Source organism: Eurosta solidaginis, chromosome 1 (genome assembly GCF_040869045.1).
Source record: "Eurosta solidaginis isolate ZX-2024a chromosome 1, ASM4086904v1, whole genome shotgun sequence".
Classification (NCBI taxonomy): domain Eukaryota; kingdom Metazoa; phylum Arthropoda; class Insecta; order Diptera; family Tephritidae; genus Eurosta; species Eurosta solidaginis.
In genome coordinates this window covers 276,125,693-276,143,167 of record NC_090319.1, presented here as the reverse complement: position 1 = coordinate 276,143,167, position 17,475 = coordinate 276,125,693, and the positions used below count along the sequence as shown (strand labels likewise).

General features: G+C 34.7%; 2 protein-coding genes across 3 annotated transcripts in view; one reads left to right on the top strand and one right to left on the bottom strand.

The window, feature by feature from the left end:
- The window catches only part of LOC137237343 (acyl-CoA Delta-9 desaturase), a 40,791-nt gene extending 38,773 nt beyond the window's left edge, over positions 1-2,018 (top strand). For both annotated transcript variants that reach the window (XM_067760866.1, XM_067760865.1), the window contains exon 5: positions 48-2,018. In XM_067760866.1, coding sequence (XP_067616967.1) covers positions 48-277 — 230 coding nt within the window. In that variant the 3' untranslated portion in view covers positions 278-2,018. The remainder of the gene's footprint in view (positions 1-47) is intronic.
- An 8,146-nt stretch (positions 2,019-10,164) lies between these two features.
- On the bottom strand, positions 10,165-12,841 carry LOC137240531 (uncharacterized). Its single transcript, XM_067766955.1, has 2 exons — positions 12,265-12,841; positions 10,165-10,598 (listed from the first exon to the last, which is right to left on the bottom strand). The coding sequence occupies exons 1-2, from the start codon at positions 12,839-12,841 to the stop codon at positions 10,165-10,167; spliced, it is 1,011 nt and encodes a 336-aa protein (XP_067623056.1).
- Positions 12,842-17,475: the final 4,634 nt, after the last annotated feature.

The window sequence follows — 17,475 nt, the reverse complement described above, 5'->3', positions numbered from 1 at the left end:
TTTTTACATTTCTACATTTCTCACTTTTCTTCTGCACTCTTATACAGGTCAAGCTTACGATTTGAAATCGGTGCCTAAAGAAATGATTTTAAAACGCGTACAACGCACCGGTGATGGTACACACCTCTCCGTAAAAGACATTAACAATAACAATTTGAGTGAGCTGGTATCAAAGTTGGATCATGATAAAGAAGAAACAATGGTTTGGGGTTGGGATGATACGGATGTATGTGAAGACGATCGTAAGGATGCTTTACATGTAGGAAAAGTAGAATAAGAGGAAGAAGTTATTTAAATATTTATTCATATTTAATACACATACACGCACATAAAAATATTTGTACTTAATGCCTTTTGGAAACTTTCAATTTTCATTGAACAATTCATAAACAAAGCAGCGGCCCTACCAAGAAAGAAAAAAATTATACACAGCTACTAACATAAAAGTACGCACAAACATGCGAAGAATGCCAAAAACCAATATCAACACGCATATACTCAAACACATACATATGTACGTACACATGCACTTTCTATTTAATCACTTGCGGGTATTGGGGTAAGGAAGTGTTTTTGTATTTTAAAGAAATTATTTTATGTGGAACAAAATATTAGTTTTCTTAATGCTGCGCATACTCAAGAAAAACTTTTAGAGTAATATTTCGCTTATAGAACTGCAGTAAATAATTTTCGTGTTGAGGTTGTTGGTATATGAGATGACGATTGGAAATGATCCCTGCAAAAAATGCTATTAGTCTAGGATGAATCAGAGATGAGTCGTAAAGGAGTATGCGACCAATGCCAGTGGGTTAGGTGGTCAGAATGTTCCAGCGGTAGTTATGCCTGTCGTAAGAGGCGACTAAAATACCAGATTCAAGGGGCTGTGTAGCGCAACCCAAACCCAGTTGTCAACCTCACATATCCGCGGCCAATCCTGTTTCACTAACAGACGATGCTCTGGCGAGGGAGGGGATGGCCTGAAGGTTTAATGTGGCCACATAAATCGTTCCCGATATGGTCGGGCTAGCACCTTAATGGAGCTGTGGTACCGCAGCGTGCCGGATCTGTATCCGGCAAAGGACCATTACATCGATAACACTCCCCAAAGCCTTCGGGGAGCAACCTTATCACTACAACAACAACAACAACCAATGCAAATTTTGATCTCTTTGTACACTAATTGTACCCTTTTATACTCGAAAGGGATCGATAGGACCAATCCCCTTTGTACCCATATTGGAACATATGAAGGCTAGTTCCCTTTTCGGTTCAATAAAGACTCAAATAAGGTCCAGTCGAATTTTCTGCCATGAGAAACACTGTCAAAAGGTTTGCCAAGCCACCAAATCTATTGGACACAAGTTGTTTGCCCGCTTTTCAAAAAAGGAATAACAAATATTCTTCGAAAATTTAACCCTAACACCGGCGTAGTCGTATGGTTCGGTATAGGGCTCCGCATTTTTCTTAAATAATTCGATTCAATCATCTGTAATCTTTTTTATTTTAACAATTTCGTTGCCGTTTTTTTTATTATTTCTTAAAATTGGCTACATAGATTTCAACCTGACTAATCCCAACTGTACCCGAAAGGGACTAAAGGGGATCAATTATGCCCATTTATGGACAAAAGAGATCAGTCGGAGCCCAATCTTCCTAAGGATTCATCGCACGATTTTTTGCAGGGATCGAACGTACTTCAAAAGGCAGGTTCTGTGCGGCATACTAACACACATATACGTTAAGGGAGGCAGTTCACATATTTACAGTGTTAAGGCTAGTTGTTAGACGATTATTTGTGCAATGTTTTGAGATGCTTTTATAATATGTATGTGCAAACATACATGTATATTTATACATATATATGTATTAGTTTTAAAATCGATTGATGTTTTATATACAAATACAATTAAATAGTAGTTATAGTTTGCTTTACAATTATTTTGTATATTACAATGTAAACAAATAACCAAAAATGTTAAGGTAAATTTTTATAAAATAAATAAAATTAAAAAAACAAATTACGGACTTTTTTAGTTTATGAAAATAAATAAGATTGTCTTAGCTTATGACGAACTAAAGAGCATACACTCAGTTCAACAAAAAGTCACATAAAAACAACATAAAAAAATATTCATTATCATATAAATTAAAAATATCAAAAATTAAATATAATTTTCCCTCTTTAAAAAAAATTAAATAAAGCAATCAAATCGACTGCTGAGTAAAATATCAGTATATCTCGGCTACCGTTTCGAAAACGGTCTATCTCAGAAAACGTTTGAATAAAGCCTTATTTCAGACTTTGTTTCATAACACTCTATATCAGCTCAAATTCAATACATTTTCACATAAGCTGTGGTGTTTATGAAAACAGTTCTGAGTTAGGGCGTTCTTCAGCTGAATGCTGAGAAATGGAATTTTTGAAACAAGTTCTGAATTAGGGCGTTATTCAAACGTTTTCTGAGAGAGCCCATTTTCGAAAAGGCAGCAGAGATATAGCATTTTCAGGTCAAATGAAACTTTTTGCAAGTCAAATGAAACTTTTTTCAAGTCAATGAAACTTTTTTCATTTTAAGTGAAACTTTTTTCATTTCAAAAGAAACTTTTTTTCATTTTAAATGAAATTTTTTCAAGTCAAATGAAACCCTTAGTAGTATGGTTATATTTTATATATATATATATATATTTATATCGTATTTTATAGCGCTGTTTATCAAATTTTTCTTTAAGACAACTATTTCTAATTAACCACATTCAAGGCAAAATTTTTGCCCAAATTTTCTTTGTGAATTTAAGCTGCAGTTAAGTTCAGCTTAGTTTAACCTTGCCTTTTGATCGTTTCAATTTTTTGGTAGATAAAGTAGTAAAGGGTTAAACGCTAGGTAACTTATATACTACAGTTTAACCACCCACTGAAAATAAGCACCTATATTATTTACTTGTATCCACTCCTCTTATATATAAAGCACATTCTTCTTCTACATATATATACTTCGTTAATAACGTAGGAATAAAGTAACGTAGAGAACAAAGAGAAGGAACCAAAGAGCATGGTGTGAGCGTATTTCCTATTACTGTCTGACACCAACTAACAAATCGCTTGAATCCTCTGTATTATGCTTTGCTCTTTGACCAACGACTTACCAAACAACATAGAACGATAACAAGATATGGAGAGAAATATTACTTTTACCAACTAGAGCATGTGGACTGTGGAGAGATCTTTTTTAACTATGCTGAAAAACATAACCGTAAAAAGTGATCTTTTCTACTCTGTGGCGCAGTCACATTGCACTTCGCCCGTGTGGGACTTTGAAAACAAAAACAAATATTCCATTATTTTTCATTGTATATTGTATTTAAATGTAATACTTAGAATATATATATTAGACATTAGATTAGACGATTTATTAACCCATATCGCGCCTTCGATTTTTCGATAGGATTTGGGCTCAGGAAAAAAATTCCACTACGCATACCCAAAAAAATAATTTTCGAGCCTGCGAAATTTAATTTTTTGTTTTTACTTTTTTCGACTTAAATTTTTAAGGTTTTTTCATGACCTATTAAAAAAATGTTCATATGTCCGACCCAAAAACGTCCGCTAAAAACGTTGGTATACATGAAAATTATACAATCAGATGATGGTTAAACTGTAGTATATAAGTTTCCTAACGGTTAACATTGCTAATTTATCGATTAAAAAATTGAAACGATCAAAAGGCAAGGTTAAACTAAGCTGACCTTAACTGCAGCTTAAATTCACAAAGAAAATTTGGGCAGAAATTTTGCCTTGAATGTGGTTAATTAGAAATAGTTGTCGTCTTAAAGAAAAATTTGATAAACAGCGCTATAAAGTACGATATAAATATATATATAAAATATAACCATACTACTAAGGGTTTCATTTGACTTGAAAAAAGTTTCATTTGAAATGAAAAAAGTTTCATTTGACTTGAAAAAAGTTTCATTTGACTTGAAAAAAGTTTCATTTGACCTGAAAATGCTATAGTGTAATACTCCACTCAGCAGTCTAATTATTATACAAATTTAATTTTAAAAAGCCGGTAGGGATATCCAATTCCTTTTAACGATGTAATTTTTCGAGACTTTAACTAACGGCTTGACAATTATTTCCATCTCATGTAGGTAAAAATTATACAATACTCTTCTCTTATTTAGATATAATAGCTGATAATTGATTAACGAATAAAGACAAAAAATTGTTACCATATTCCAAAATCTTTATAGTTATTGATTCGAGAATATAGCGATGGCCAATATCGTTAAACAAGTTGGATAATTCGCTTATAGTAGGCGAATTCATTTCCTTTTAACGACGCGACCTATCGAACTAACGATTTTTCACTTTCAATAATGAATGTGCTATTCACTATTCAGAGGTAATTAAGTTAAAAAAACTTAATTATCTAAATTATTAAGCGACAAAGCTGATCACAAATTAACGAATATCGATGAAAAAATTGTTATCGAATATCAAAGTCGTTATATTTATTGATTCGTTATATCGCGGAGGCGAATATGGGTAAAAAAGATACGGAATTCCACTACAGGAGTGTTTTTAAAATTGGTGTTGGAGTCATTGCGGGAATATTATAGCTATTTTCGAGTCCATATGGTACGATTCCGGGATTATTTCGAGATTATGTGAGGATTGCTCTAGGAGAAACTTCTTGATATTTTCAAAATCATTCCTGGGTTAAGTCTCTAATTATTTCGTAATTATTTCGGTGCTTTTTGAATTGATTTTGGAATGGGTCCGAAACTATTTTGACATCTAACGGATATTTACTGAGCTTTTTTCGTTTCGTTTCGAAATTAGTTTGGTTGTGTGATCAATTTGTAGATAATTCTGGAACTAATTTCGGAACTCTTTCGGTATAAGTTGGGACTAGTATAGACTTATTTTTTAATCATTGTATCATTTCGAAGTTTTTTTGTAATAATTTCGGGATTATCTGAAGAATAATTTCGGGATTTTAAATCAATTCGGAGCTTTTAGGGATAATTTTGGGGTTATTTTCACAATCCTTTCAGAACGTTTTCGGAATAATTTGACATTATGATAACAATTTTGGATCATTTCTAAACTATTTTATATCTATTTCAGGAGTAATTTTGGAATCGTTTTGAACCTATTTTGAGATCGTTATGGGATTGTTTTAGGGATAATTACAGACTAATACGGAATCGGTGTGGGATTATTTTGGAATCGATGCTGGATCTTTACGAAACTATTTTAATCACAATGCATGACTATTCTATGGATAATTTCGGGACAGTTTAAGAATAAGTTTGGACTCATTGAGGGACTGTTTCGAGGAGTTGGATTTTTAAACAAAAAATTTTGGGATATTACCACCATTTGTGAAAATTGACTAGCAAATTTGTGCCGTATACTAACTCAAGGCGAAACTCCTCCCAGTTATACTTTTTATCTTGGACTGAGATATCAAGACGTCGTTAGAAACGTAAATGTGTACAAATCAAATTGTTAGCAAATTTAGTTTTAATTTTACTGTTTTCGATAAATCCATACATTGTTCCAGATTGACCAAACTGAGACCTCAAAAAGTTTGCTTTACTTTTATATCCCGTACTCAAGATTTTGCTATAACAAAAACGCAGATATTTTGTTCAACTCCCGGGCAAAATAACATCAAAAATTAAGAAACAAGTTTTTTCAATTAAAAAAAAGTCGGCAGTGATTTGGAAAGCAATCCGAGCGTATTTCTGCCATAAAATTGTTCTAAGTGAAAACTCATACTCTTTGCAGATGCCGTTGGGAGACGGCGTAAAACATGTAGGTACCGTCCCGCCATTTGTAGAATTGAAAACTGAAAATGAGCATGACGCGAATTGGAAAATAAGCTCGGCCTAAAATTCTCTACGTAGGTATATCGCATCTTGTATTTTTATGATCCAAAATTCGTTCAATATTCTATGTTCTTTGCATCGTCGGCTTTCTATAAATGTTTTCAATGTTAACTAAACATTTTCACCTCAGCACCATCAAGCGGAAATTTTTAATATACATAACCATTCTTTTAACATAGTCATGGCAGTTTTATATAAAACTTCGTTAAAAATGTAAACTCTTCTGTTTTAAGTGAAAATGTCTATGAATTTCTAAACTGAAACTATGTAAAGAATTTTCAAAATACTTCTAGAAAAAATTCGAAAATCCTAGAAGACTTTGCGGAAATTTCGATCTAATTTTTTTGAGGTTTTTTTTAGTTTGCTGTTTTGCAGCCCACCAAAATTTATTCTAAAAGAATTCGAGTAAAAGGTCTCTTCAAATTCTTATTGATTTTGAAATTTTTTTTCTGAACGGTGTTTTTTTATATTCGTTCATACGATTTTTTTTTTAAATGAAAGAAGGTTTGTCAAAAATCCATAAAAATTTTAAGGATCATCTATCAATGGTTATTGCGGTTTTGATAGGACACTGTCCAATGGGAATATATGCGATACGTCCCAATATACTTGAAAACCCATCCTGCTGGAGCTGTTTGGAGAATGATGAGGAGGAATCAATGAATTACTTTATCATCAGCTTTTGCCAGAACTAAGCGAAAGTATTTCTGTTACAACTCACTTCGGTTTCCGGATGATTAAGAGAAGTTTGAGATCGTTTTGATTAGAAAATATATCGTTGCTACGCAACGTCTCTGTAAGTAGCTATAACTTAAGTCATTTTACGTTATTTTATAAGGCATTACAACGGACCTTCATGCTATCTATTTCCATACCAGGGCGGCTAAAATCTTACCTAACCTAACCTACTTGTACGTTTTCAATTGTCTACAAAATTCCTTAAATTCTAAATAAAAACTTTGAAAATTTTTTAAAATTTTTTCGAAATTTCACTTTGGGAAAACGGGTTTCAAAAAGTTTATGTTACAAAATTCATAGGTATTTTTTTTAAATTATAGAAAATGGGAAATAGAAGAATTTAATTGACGAAATTTCAATTGAACTACACTGCCATTGTGTTTTGAATTATTTATATAATGGTTTGTTCTAATTAAATTTATTTACACACCTTCTAGTTCGAGGCGTTACAATCAGTTTGCTTTAGTCATATTCGCATCTCTGAATTCTTATTAGCTCAAATATAACCTTTCAACTTTTGATTAATGAGCAACACTCTCGTAGTGTCATAAGTAGCAAATTGCATAACTTTGCGAACTTGATCTTTATTCATCATTATACAATATATTTTATTTAAATTTGTTAAAATTTTGCTAATCGAGTTGCTGGAGAAGAGTTTTTTATTCTGTTATAGAAAACAAATAACAAAGCGGAAGTATTTTAAAAGCAAAATCAAATTCATTCGTCGTTAGATCAACCAGCGAAGAAGTTAAACCTGGCTTTCAGTGTGGCGAAACATGATTTTGATGGTGAACAAGATAAGCAAGGACACACATACATACACACAAAATACTAAATATACTCACAACCAACCACTTTTGCCTAATTTCTTATTCCTCATATTAAAATAATATAATAATTTTCAGCTAATAGTAATGGATTTTTTGGCGCACTGATATATTTAGCATCAAAGTCGGTTGGCTTATTAACCCTTCTGTTACGTGAAGAAAAACATAGGCACGTGTTGTTAAGGTCGCGAAATGCCCAGCCCTATGCTTTCCATGTATATCGCCTTAATGGTTTATAACTCAGATGCAGTTTTCAACATTTATAAATTTTATTGATTATTCTTAGGTTTATAGACAAAGTTTAGGTTTATATGCATATTTATGAGCTCCTAACCGTATCATTAATTGGAAAAAAAACTTCGCCTAAATGTTCTAACAGACCTCTATTATCCAATTACTATCATTTTTATAATTTTTTCCTATAATTTCTTTTAACAGCAGTTTTGCTCCACGTAAGTTTGTTTATTATCAGTTATTGGAATAGGCTAAATCTCGCTGTTTAGTCTTTTTGGGAGTTTCGCTTAATACACAAAGTCATGAAAGGAAATTTCAAAATTTTTCTTTTATCGAAAGGTATCAGAAAAAGAAAGCAAAAAGGTAACCAAATGACCTTAACGTAATAGAAGTGTTAATAAAATATATAATAAAAATTTATTGAAAAATAAAGAGTATTTTGATACTAGTAGAACAAGATTCTTAAATAAACCTTAATAAAATTGTTATTGTATTTCCCCCAGCGACTGATTGGTCACAGAAAAAAATAAATTAAAAAAATGGTGAATTTTAATAAAAACATATCGAACGGACGTTGTTCTATCCGAAAATTGGTTTTGTTACAAACAAAGTAGTCCGTACTTCCCACTGTCACTCTCTATCGCATTCTCGTCTTTGCTATCTTCCATTTCTCCTTCTTATTACTGTCCTTCCTGTACTCTTTTTATCTCAACAAACTTCTAATTCTCCTTCCAGGGCGCTCACACACTTACTTCCATCCCCTGGTACAGTCTATAGATTGCAGTGAACTACTGCGTAGCGACGCTAAGATAGGTAAGGTGAGTTGAATTGGCCGGTCCATGAGGACCTCACATATACTGAATGAGTCCGTAGTGTTACTTGAAGTTAGTTTAATGACCAAAGTGTGAAACCCTATCAAAAATCAGGACCTATGTCATAATAAAAATCCTTCCTCTTGGCAAACACTCGAAGCTTTTTAGACCTACGCCACTTGCTGCTTCTAGATTTGACAGCTGTATAACTCCTTATATCTGGATTTGTAGCCTGGTAGCGGTACGAGCGCAAAACGTGCTTTACCGTTTCCTCTTACAACCTGCACTTACCAAGTCTGCCCTCACTGACAAAGCCTTATTCTTTTTAATGATAGAAGGAACACTGTTAGTCCAAGGCTGTAATATATAACACAGCCTCATACTTAGGTTCACGCCTTTCCCGCTTGGTTGATCATGTGCTCCTGCCGCCTTCTCTTTATCTCGCCCCATATAATTGGAACATCTACGGATCAAGCATCGATGAATGTGCCCTGTTGAGCTAGTTCATCCGCTTTTTCATTCCCATCTATTGCCATATGCCCTGGGACCCAATATAAATCTATGCTTCTCCCTGACCCGTTTCTTTACGGGGATTGCTTACACTCTCACATACTTTTAGAAGTTGTTCTATGCGCGATTATTGCCTTAATTGCTGCTTGGCTGTCAATATAAACGTTTACACGGCTGCAGTTTAAGCTATTATCTTCCTGTGTTTCTACTGCTTTGGTTCCGGCTATTACATCCACCTAACTACAGTGTTTTGACAGGTTGTAGGATCTGGTTATTTCCAGTTCAGCACAATATACTGCATACCTTACCTCTTGCAATTCTTTTGGCACTAAGACACATGTTAATGTTCTATTTTTCGTCTGAAAATTGTGCGAAATCTGGACTGTCAGTGACCAGCTAATTACAAGTCGTCATCTTCCATGCAACAAAATATTGAGCCGCATAGTGTGCGTTCACATCGATAAGAGTTGCATCAAGACTTCAATCAATATTGAGAGCAAGGCCTTAGTGAAACGTAGTAGCTACTTAGCATGGGTGCTGTTCCATCAACGGGCTCACTATCCTCCAGAATCGAAATTGTGAGCGAAGCCACCGCGCTGATGGATACTGATTCACCTTGGGGCTCGTCACCCTACTCGATGCAACAGGTAATAAAGTCACCTGACACTGAGAGATGTTCCGTGGACACCGTACTCAGCAGATCAGAGCTTGCAGAGGATGACCTACAGGTTCCTCTTATCTGAGTACTCTCTTGACTCTGGTAGCGACAGTTTAGCAGCAGCCAAAGCCAAGCATGTTGGGTGCAAAGGAAGATATCTTCTCTACACGGATATGAGCATTATGAGCATCCCCTATAAGACATACTGAGTTCGGCGAACGCTCTGCAGTGCACTCTATGGGTCTTAAACTATAGTGCCTCTACATGTACGTAAGAGAAGAACGGAGTTCTGGGAAGTCTCTAGCGGCAGGTATGTAGGCTGCAGAGATCACATTGGAAACCTTTTCCTATTATTTCTAATACAAAAACTTGGGAAATGAAAACTCTTTACCGTTTTTTTAATTATTTTTTTTTTATTTCTTCGCGAATAAAAAATCGAGTAATTAAAAAAGCAATAAAATCAAAACACAAAACAAAAAATAATTTCCTAAAAATGTCCTTGTGGCGGATAACTGATGTGTTGTTCCTCCTGTGCATTCGCATGTGTTCGAGCAGCATAGATGAGCGCAGCAATAAATGCGCTATTATTCAATACAATCGACATAATCGTGGCCATTTTCAAAACCGGTAATAAAAACGGTATAACAGTGCCCATGAGAATGGCGGGCATAACCATGACGGGAACAGCCATTTGTAAAATCGTCGTTTTATAAGAAGAGTAAGAAGAACCCTTCTTATTTTTACGGCGTATACCGCCAACACCAACACCGCCAATGCCACCCAATTCGCCATTTTTGGTATTTGCCAATTCATCGCTTTGTGCCTCACTCATATCCGCCGTCGATAGAGTTTCATCAAGGCTGCTATCAAGTTTTGTAGTGCGGCCGCTAGAGATATCATTCTTGTTATGTTTTTTGGGCGCTGAAAGTTTTAAAAAAGTTTAAATTATTAAAAAATGGTAGAAATGTGTTTTAAAAATATGCTTTTAAATCGACTTTTGTTTTTATTTTTACGCACTCCGTTTGTATTACAAAAATAAGTAACATATACAAGCTTTGTTCTAAAATGCGCCTTTTAAAAAAAAAGGACGTGTGGCACTCGGGGACTGCCACGGTAAAGCTATTGCATATTATCAACTTATGCAATTATAATATTTATGCAAAATTTTGTTGTCTTTGATATTAATTCAAGTTACACTTTTTAAGCGTGGTGACCGATAAGAAAACAAATTTTTTACTTTTATTGAATAAATCTAGCATGCAGCCCATCTGGCATCTGGCGATTATCAGTGCCATCTACAGTGCAGTAGTGAAGATAAATGTACACCAAAGACAACAACCAATATTCGCATAAATAGATCCAATTTTATGTAATCAGCCTGTTGCTAACACCGAAACTTTTTCGAACCTTTTCGAACCTTTTTTGACAAATATCCGTTGCCGTTTTTATTGATTTAGTCGCCAAGCCCGCGATAAAATCTATGCAATAGCTTAAAAATATTTTTTGAGATTTTATTTCGTAAGGAAAATAATACGAAATATTCGAATTTTTTGTTTCCATAGGAAAACACAAAATAATTTTTGAGATTTTAATTTGGTCGGAAAATAACAGTTACTTTTGTAGTTTTTACTTTTTTTCGGAATATAACTGTTATTTCTCAAGTTTTGTATTTTGATCCCAAATGCTCATTTTTAGAGTTTTTTATTTCGAATCGGAAATAACTGTTATTTTTTGAGATTTTTATTTGGATCAAAAAATAAAAGTTATTTTTTAGTTTTTTATTTCGTTTGGCAAATAAAATTTTTTTCCTAAGTTTCTTTTTTCAATGCGAAAATAATTTTATTTTGTTTTTATAGTTTTTTCTCAACGGAAACAACAGTCTATAATTTTGATTGAAAAGTATTAGTTATTTTGTGGGTTTTTTTATTTTCGTCCAAAAATAACAGTTAATTTTTTTTCTATTCGATTAAAAACAAAAAAGATATTTTTTGAGTTTTTATTTCATGCGGAAAGTAACAATTACGTTTTGTTTTTTTTTTTTTTTTGTTCAGAAAAAGTAATTTTTTAAGTTTTTCACTTCGAACAAAAAATAATAGTTATGTTTTCGATTTCATGTTCTGTTCAGAAAATAAAATTTATTTTGGGTTTTTGATTTGATCCGGAACAAAAGTTTTTTTGTATATATATATATATTTTTTTTTGTCGAAAAATGGCAGCTGCTTTTTTAGGTTTTTATTTCGATCACTTATTTTGAAATTTTGATTTCGCTCAAAAAATAAAAACAATTTTTAAAGTTTTTTATTTTGGTTCGATAACCATAATTATTTCTTGAGTTTTTTATTCCGCTCGGAAAATAAAAGTTATTTTGTAAGACATTTTATATCGAACCGAAAATAACAGTTATTTTTCAAAAAACTCAAAAAAATAATTATTGTTTTCGAAACAAACTAGGAAACTTAAATGAATTGTTTTCCTCCAATATAAATAAAATTAGTTTTTGGTTTAAATTTTGAACAATAACCGCTATTTAAAACCTCTTGAAAACAAAAAAAACAAACATATAAAACTCTTTCCCTTCGCAACTCACTTTTTCCTTTCTTTAGCGCAAAACTCAAATTATTATTACGGCTTGGTACTATTTTCATTTCCACACCCGGCAGTATATGCAATTTGATGTCGCGGTGCTTAAAAAACTTTTGAAATTCCAATATTAAAAACTTATTTAGCTGCTCATCAGACATATTTGCAAATTTGTTATTGATTAAGCTGCCCAACCTTTCGTCCGAATCAAAGAATTGATTGAGAAAGTCGCGCGTTATATTGTCAGTATGAGCCACATTTTTACGTTCTTCCATTTTTTGCAGCATAAATAATTTTGTACAACGTGAAACGCTAAAATCACGCAAACATTCGTAGACGCGCATGGTCAGCGACGCCTGAAAATATGGCACATTTTTCGCAAAGCTGTTAGTGTTGCGTGCGGCCGTAGCGGAATCGTTTTCATTGCTGCTACTACTATTTTCACTACCTTCATTGTGTATGTGCGTAGGCGCGTTAGTTGTTAAGCTTTCTTGATTGGTTGGCGTGATTAGACAAAGAAGAAGCAGAAGCATCATTAGCAATACGAATGTGAAATATTTTAATTGTTTCAGTTTTTGCGCCATTTTTTTAAGAAAATGTTTAAAGGATGTTTTTCCCTCTACAACAAAACCGAATATTTAAAAGCCCGTACCGCGTTACACTACAATTGCACTTCTGTGCAGTTTTGTGCGCCAATAGTGACTGCTGCGCTTGATTGTGCATCGCACCAGCAAACACCAAACGCTTTACAAATGCTTTCCAATTTTTCTTGATCAAGATTTCTAGCTGGAAATTCTAGACTTTCTTGTCTCAAGTGAAATAGATACAATCAATGTAGCTGTTCACTATCATTGAAGAAGAATACTTACTGCCGCTAGCTGCTGTAACATCGAATTGTCCATAGCGTATTTATTTTTAATTGGGTTCTTGGAAAGAATCTAGTGCAGCTCAACAGATGCAGCAATGCCTAAGCAAATTATTTATATGTATGTATGTATAACGTCCGTCCGCAGCTAGTTTAGAAAATCAACTTTCGGTTCATCGATTTCTGATATTTGCTATTTTCACTTAATAAAAACCAACTCACATACATACGCGCAACCGAAGATAAGCGCCATATGCGGATCATATTTTTGTATGTGCAAATCTCTTTAGAATGTCTTGCATTGTCTTCTGCAACATAGCAATAAATGTAGAAAAAACGACCCAATTATGATTTTGCGTGAAAGTAGCTTAAGTGTGTTATGTTTACTGTAAACATAAATATAGTTGTTGTTTTGTATTATGGTAAATGCCTCTAACACTTTTGGCGCTGGGGCGTACAACATGTAATTGATTAATAATTGCTTGAAATATCAGCGCGTCTAAAGGTGTTTGATGGCAATTAATAAGAATGGTACAGCTTTCAAATGATACTAAATGGCATTTATTTCGAATTCGACGGATTAGAAGTCAAGATGCAAGCCAAAGCCGAAGCCAAACCCTAATGGATGGCGTTTTACTAAGTTGTTATCGAAAAGTTATCGGTTTGTAAAAAAATACTATTGATATTTTAGCGAAAAGGGGTCGATTATTTAAAGGAAATTTATCGATATGTTATTAAGATATTATCGTTAAATTATCAAAAAAATATCGTTTTAGTATCGAAAAGCTATCCATTATTAATTGAAAAGTGATCGATAAGCTTTCAACGCGGTAGCCATTTGCTTTCAAAAATTATATTTGTTATTGCGGTGTTGCTCCCCGAAGGTTTTATGGAGTGTTATCGATGTTCATGGTCCTTTTCCGTATGCAAATTCGCTACGTTCCAGAAACAAGCACCATTATGGTACTAGCCCGACCATCTCTGGAACAATTTAGAATGACCACACGTCCTCGCCCATGAGGAATTTGTGGTCGCCAGAGCCTCGACTGTTAAGAAACAGGATTCGCCATGGGTAGGTGAGGTTGACAATTGGGTTTGAGAAGCTATGTATTGCGCTGGCAAACCCTTGAAAGGGTTACGATACACAACGATTTGAATCAATTTGTTGTTTTAGTTGCCTCTTAGCCCACTAACCCCCTGGGGTCATTATTATTGTTATGAATAGAGGTCAGTTTCGTATGCAAGTGCATATTTTTGTTTGATGTCAAGGAGACCCCAATAAAGTTACGATTTTTTATGCATACGTACATTAAGTAGTACAATGATTTCAGTTAGAACCTCCGCTATTATTTCAATTATGTCAGTCTATGTACATATGTTAATAAATTAAAAAATAACGTTGTGGATTAAAAGAGCGTTTATCCTAATTGTTGAAAAGGATTAGAAAGATTAGAAACCAAAACCGAAATCGCAACCAAGCCGAAACCAGATGGCGTGATATCGTTTTGTTATCGAAGTGTGAAGATTTTGATGTAGATAACAACCGTTATCGACGGGTTATCGGTTTGTAATCGGCGAGCTGATTTAACGACCAGTTATAGATTTGTTATCGAAATGCTATCGGTTTGTTATCGAAGTGTCTTCCATTTGTTATTGACGACTTATTGGCTTGCAATCGGTGTGCTATAGTTTCAAATGGACGTGCCAACGTTTTTTAATCGATAACAATGGTTATACATGAGTTATTGGTATGTAATTGGCATGCTATCGCTGAGTTATCGGTTTAAAAATAACGTGTTATCAATAGCCACGTTATCGACGACTCTTGGGTTTGTTACTAAATAGATACCGAGAACAGCTCATCAAGTCGGTAACACATCCATAAGCCTTTAATAAAAAGCCGATAGGTTGTTACCGATGACAAGCTGATGAGGGTCTTCTCAAAAAGTCCCGAAATTATATCAAAGGGACCCTGAAATATTTTCATCATGGTTGGAAATTATTACGAAATAGACTCGAAAAGAATCACAAAATAATTCCGAAGTAGATCGGAAATGACCCTGCTGATTTACCGAAGTGATCCCGAAGTAGTACCTACACCATTACGAATAGTCATTTCCAAAAGATTCATAACTCATCTTTTAAGCGTCCCGATAACATTCTGCAAAAATCGTATTCAAATTCCTAAAAGCAGCATAAAATAATGCCGCAATACTTTTAAAATAGTTAATACCTCGTAAAGTACTAGTTGTCAGCATTCTTTAAAGCTTGAGCTTGTTCCGCACGCATTATAGGTGAGAATACATTTTTTTCCATTGGGAATGCTCTCAGTTAGTGTCGGATGGCGGTAAATTCATTCAGTCAGAATGTATATTCTGAGCATCGAAAGAGAAAGCGTTGAATCGACTTTTCTTTCATCTCATCCTGACAGCTTCTGCTCAAAAAAAGGAAATATTGAAACGCCCTATGGATGAGAGCGTGGCTCAACTTCTCCGCACGATATGCGACTTTATCAAGTTGTATTGCTATGTATTAAAGGCAGCCTGGCTGCCCACAAAGATAGTTACAATGGTTTCTGAGATCGTGTCGTCTGAAGCAATGAAGCTGATCTCCATCTGACCCATGATGCATATAAGGTTTAAAGATACATATAAATTGATTGTAAAATTAAGAGAGAAAATTTATCATAAATAAATACAAGGCGCGATAGCCTCTGAAGATATTTTGGGTCGAGCTTCTCTTATAGTTTGCGTCGAGTCCCTTTTTAATTTGTCCTACGAATTGGCAGGACTGGACCTATATGTTTTACGCCGACACATAATGGAATCTGCAAGGTAGATGACTTTTCACTGAGCGTTCAAGGTAGAAACACACTCGAAGTGTTTGCAAAATCACTGCCTAGGGGGACCCCACTTAGAAAACCATTTTTTTCTAATTGAAAAAACATTAACAGAATCTTCTGTATAGTAGGTGATACCCATATACACCGATGGTTTAAAAGTAGTGGAAGGAGTGGGGTCTGTTGAATACTACGCTAATCCGGATATGAACAGATCCAACAAGCTGCACAGATTACTGTAGCGGAAGTGCTAGCCGTAACCAAAGCAGTAGAAGCACTGGAATAAAGTAGCTTAAACTGCAGCCGCGTCAGCTTTTATTTTGACAGCCAAGCAGCAATTAAGCAATCCATGGAAAGAAACGGAACAGAGAGAAGCTTACATATATATTGGGATCCAGGGCATATGGGAACAGATGAAAATGAAAAAGCGGATAAGCTAGCTAAACAGGACACATCCCTAAGCTAGCTCCGTAGATGATCCAATTAGATTGGACGAAATGAAGAGAAGGCTCTCGCCTTGCACATGATTGACCAAGCAGGAAAGGCGTGGACCCAAGTGTGAACCGTGAACCTTGAACCAACAAAGCTACTTCTATCATTAAGAAGAGAGGACATGACGGATATTCTGGCTGGACACTGGCTTCTAGCTTCACATGCCTTTAAATTAGGCTTGGCCAGTAATAGCAGACGAAGGATGAAGGATGAAACGATCGAGCACGTTTTGTGCTCGTGTCTTGCGCTTGACACGCTGAGTCTGCAGATATTAAGATTGATGCGACGGTCAGATCTGTTGTTGTTGTTGTTGTAGCGATAAGGACACTCTCCGAAGGCCTTGGGGAGTGGCATCGATGTTGATGGTCCTTTGCCGGATGCAAATCCGGTACGTTCCGGTACCAAGCACCATAAAGGTATTAGCCAGATCATTTCGGGAACGATTTGGTATGACCACATGAAACCATCTAGGCCATAACGCTCTCACACCCCCTAGATCCAACAAGAGTTCGGGTCGCCAGAGCCTCGGCTGTTAATAAAACAGAATTTGTCACGGGTAGGTGAGGTTGACAATTGGGTTCGAGAAACTATATATTGCGCTGGCAACCCCTTGAGAGGGTTGCGCTACACAACCCCTTGAATCAATTTGGCATTTTAATCGATAGATGATGATTTCTTTGTAGTTTTAGTACTGTAGCAATAGCCTACAAATGTTTGTTTTTCTTGGATAACAAAAAACAATAATTGAAACGCAATTATTACTAAGTGACATTTAGCCAAAAGTTGAAGAAACTGAATTACCAGTTTAGAATATAAAGACGACATGGTCCATTAAAATCTATAACTACTTTCTCCATTGCGATTTTAATGAGCAGCAAATAATACTTTAATTAATTTGTCACATACATGCCTAAAAAGCACATGTAAAAAAAAGCAACCACAGAAGCCACAATTGCACGACATTTGCGTTTACAATATTTTCCAAAATTTTATCGAAAGCGAAGAATTGTTTCCCAAACATA

What these genes read in the sequence shown, in the direction of transcription:
- LOC137240531 (XM_067766955.1), bottom strand. Translation starts at nt 12,841, where the DNA reads ATGGCGCAAAAACTGAAACAATTAAAATATTTCACATTCGTATTGCTA. An exon ending in TGCGCTAAAGAAAGGAAAAA is followed by an intron (nt 10,599 to 12,264) that starts GTGAGTTGCGAA and finishes TAAAACTTTCAG; the next exon opens with CGCCCAAAAAACATAACAAG.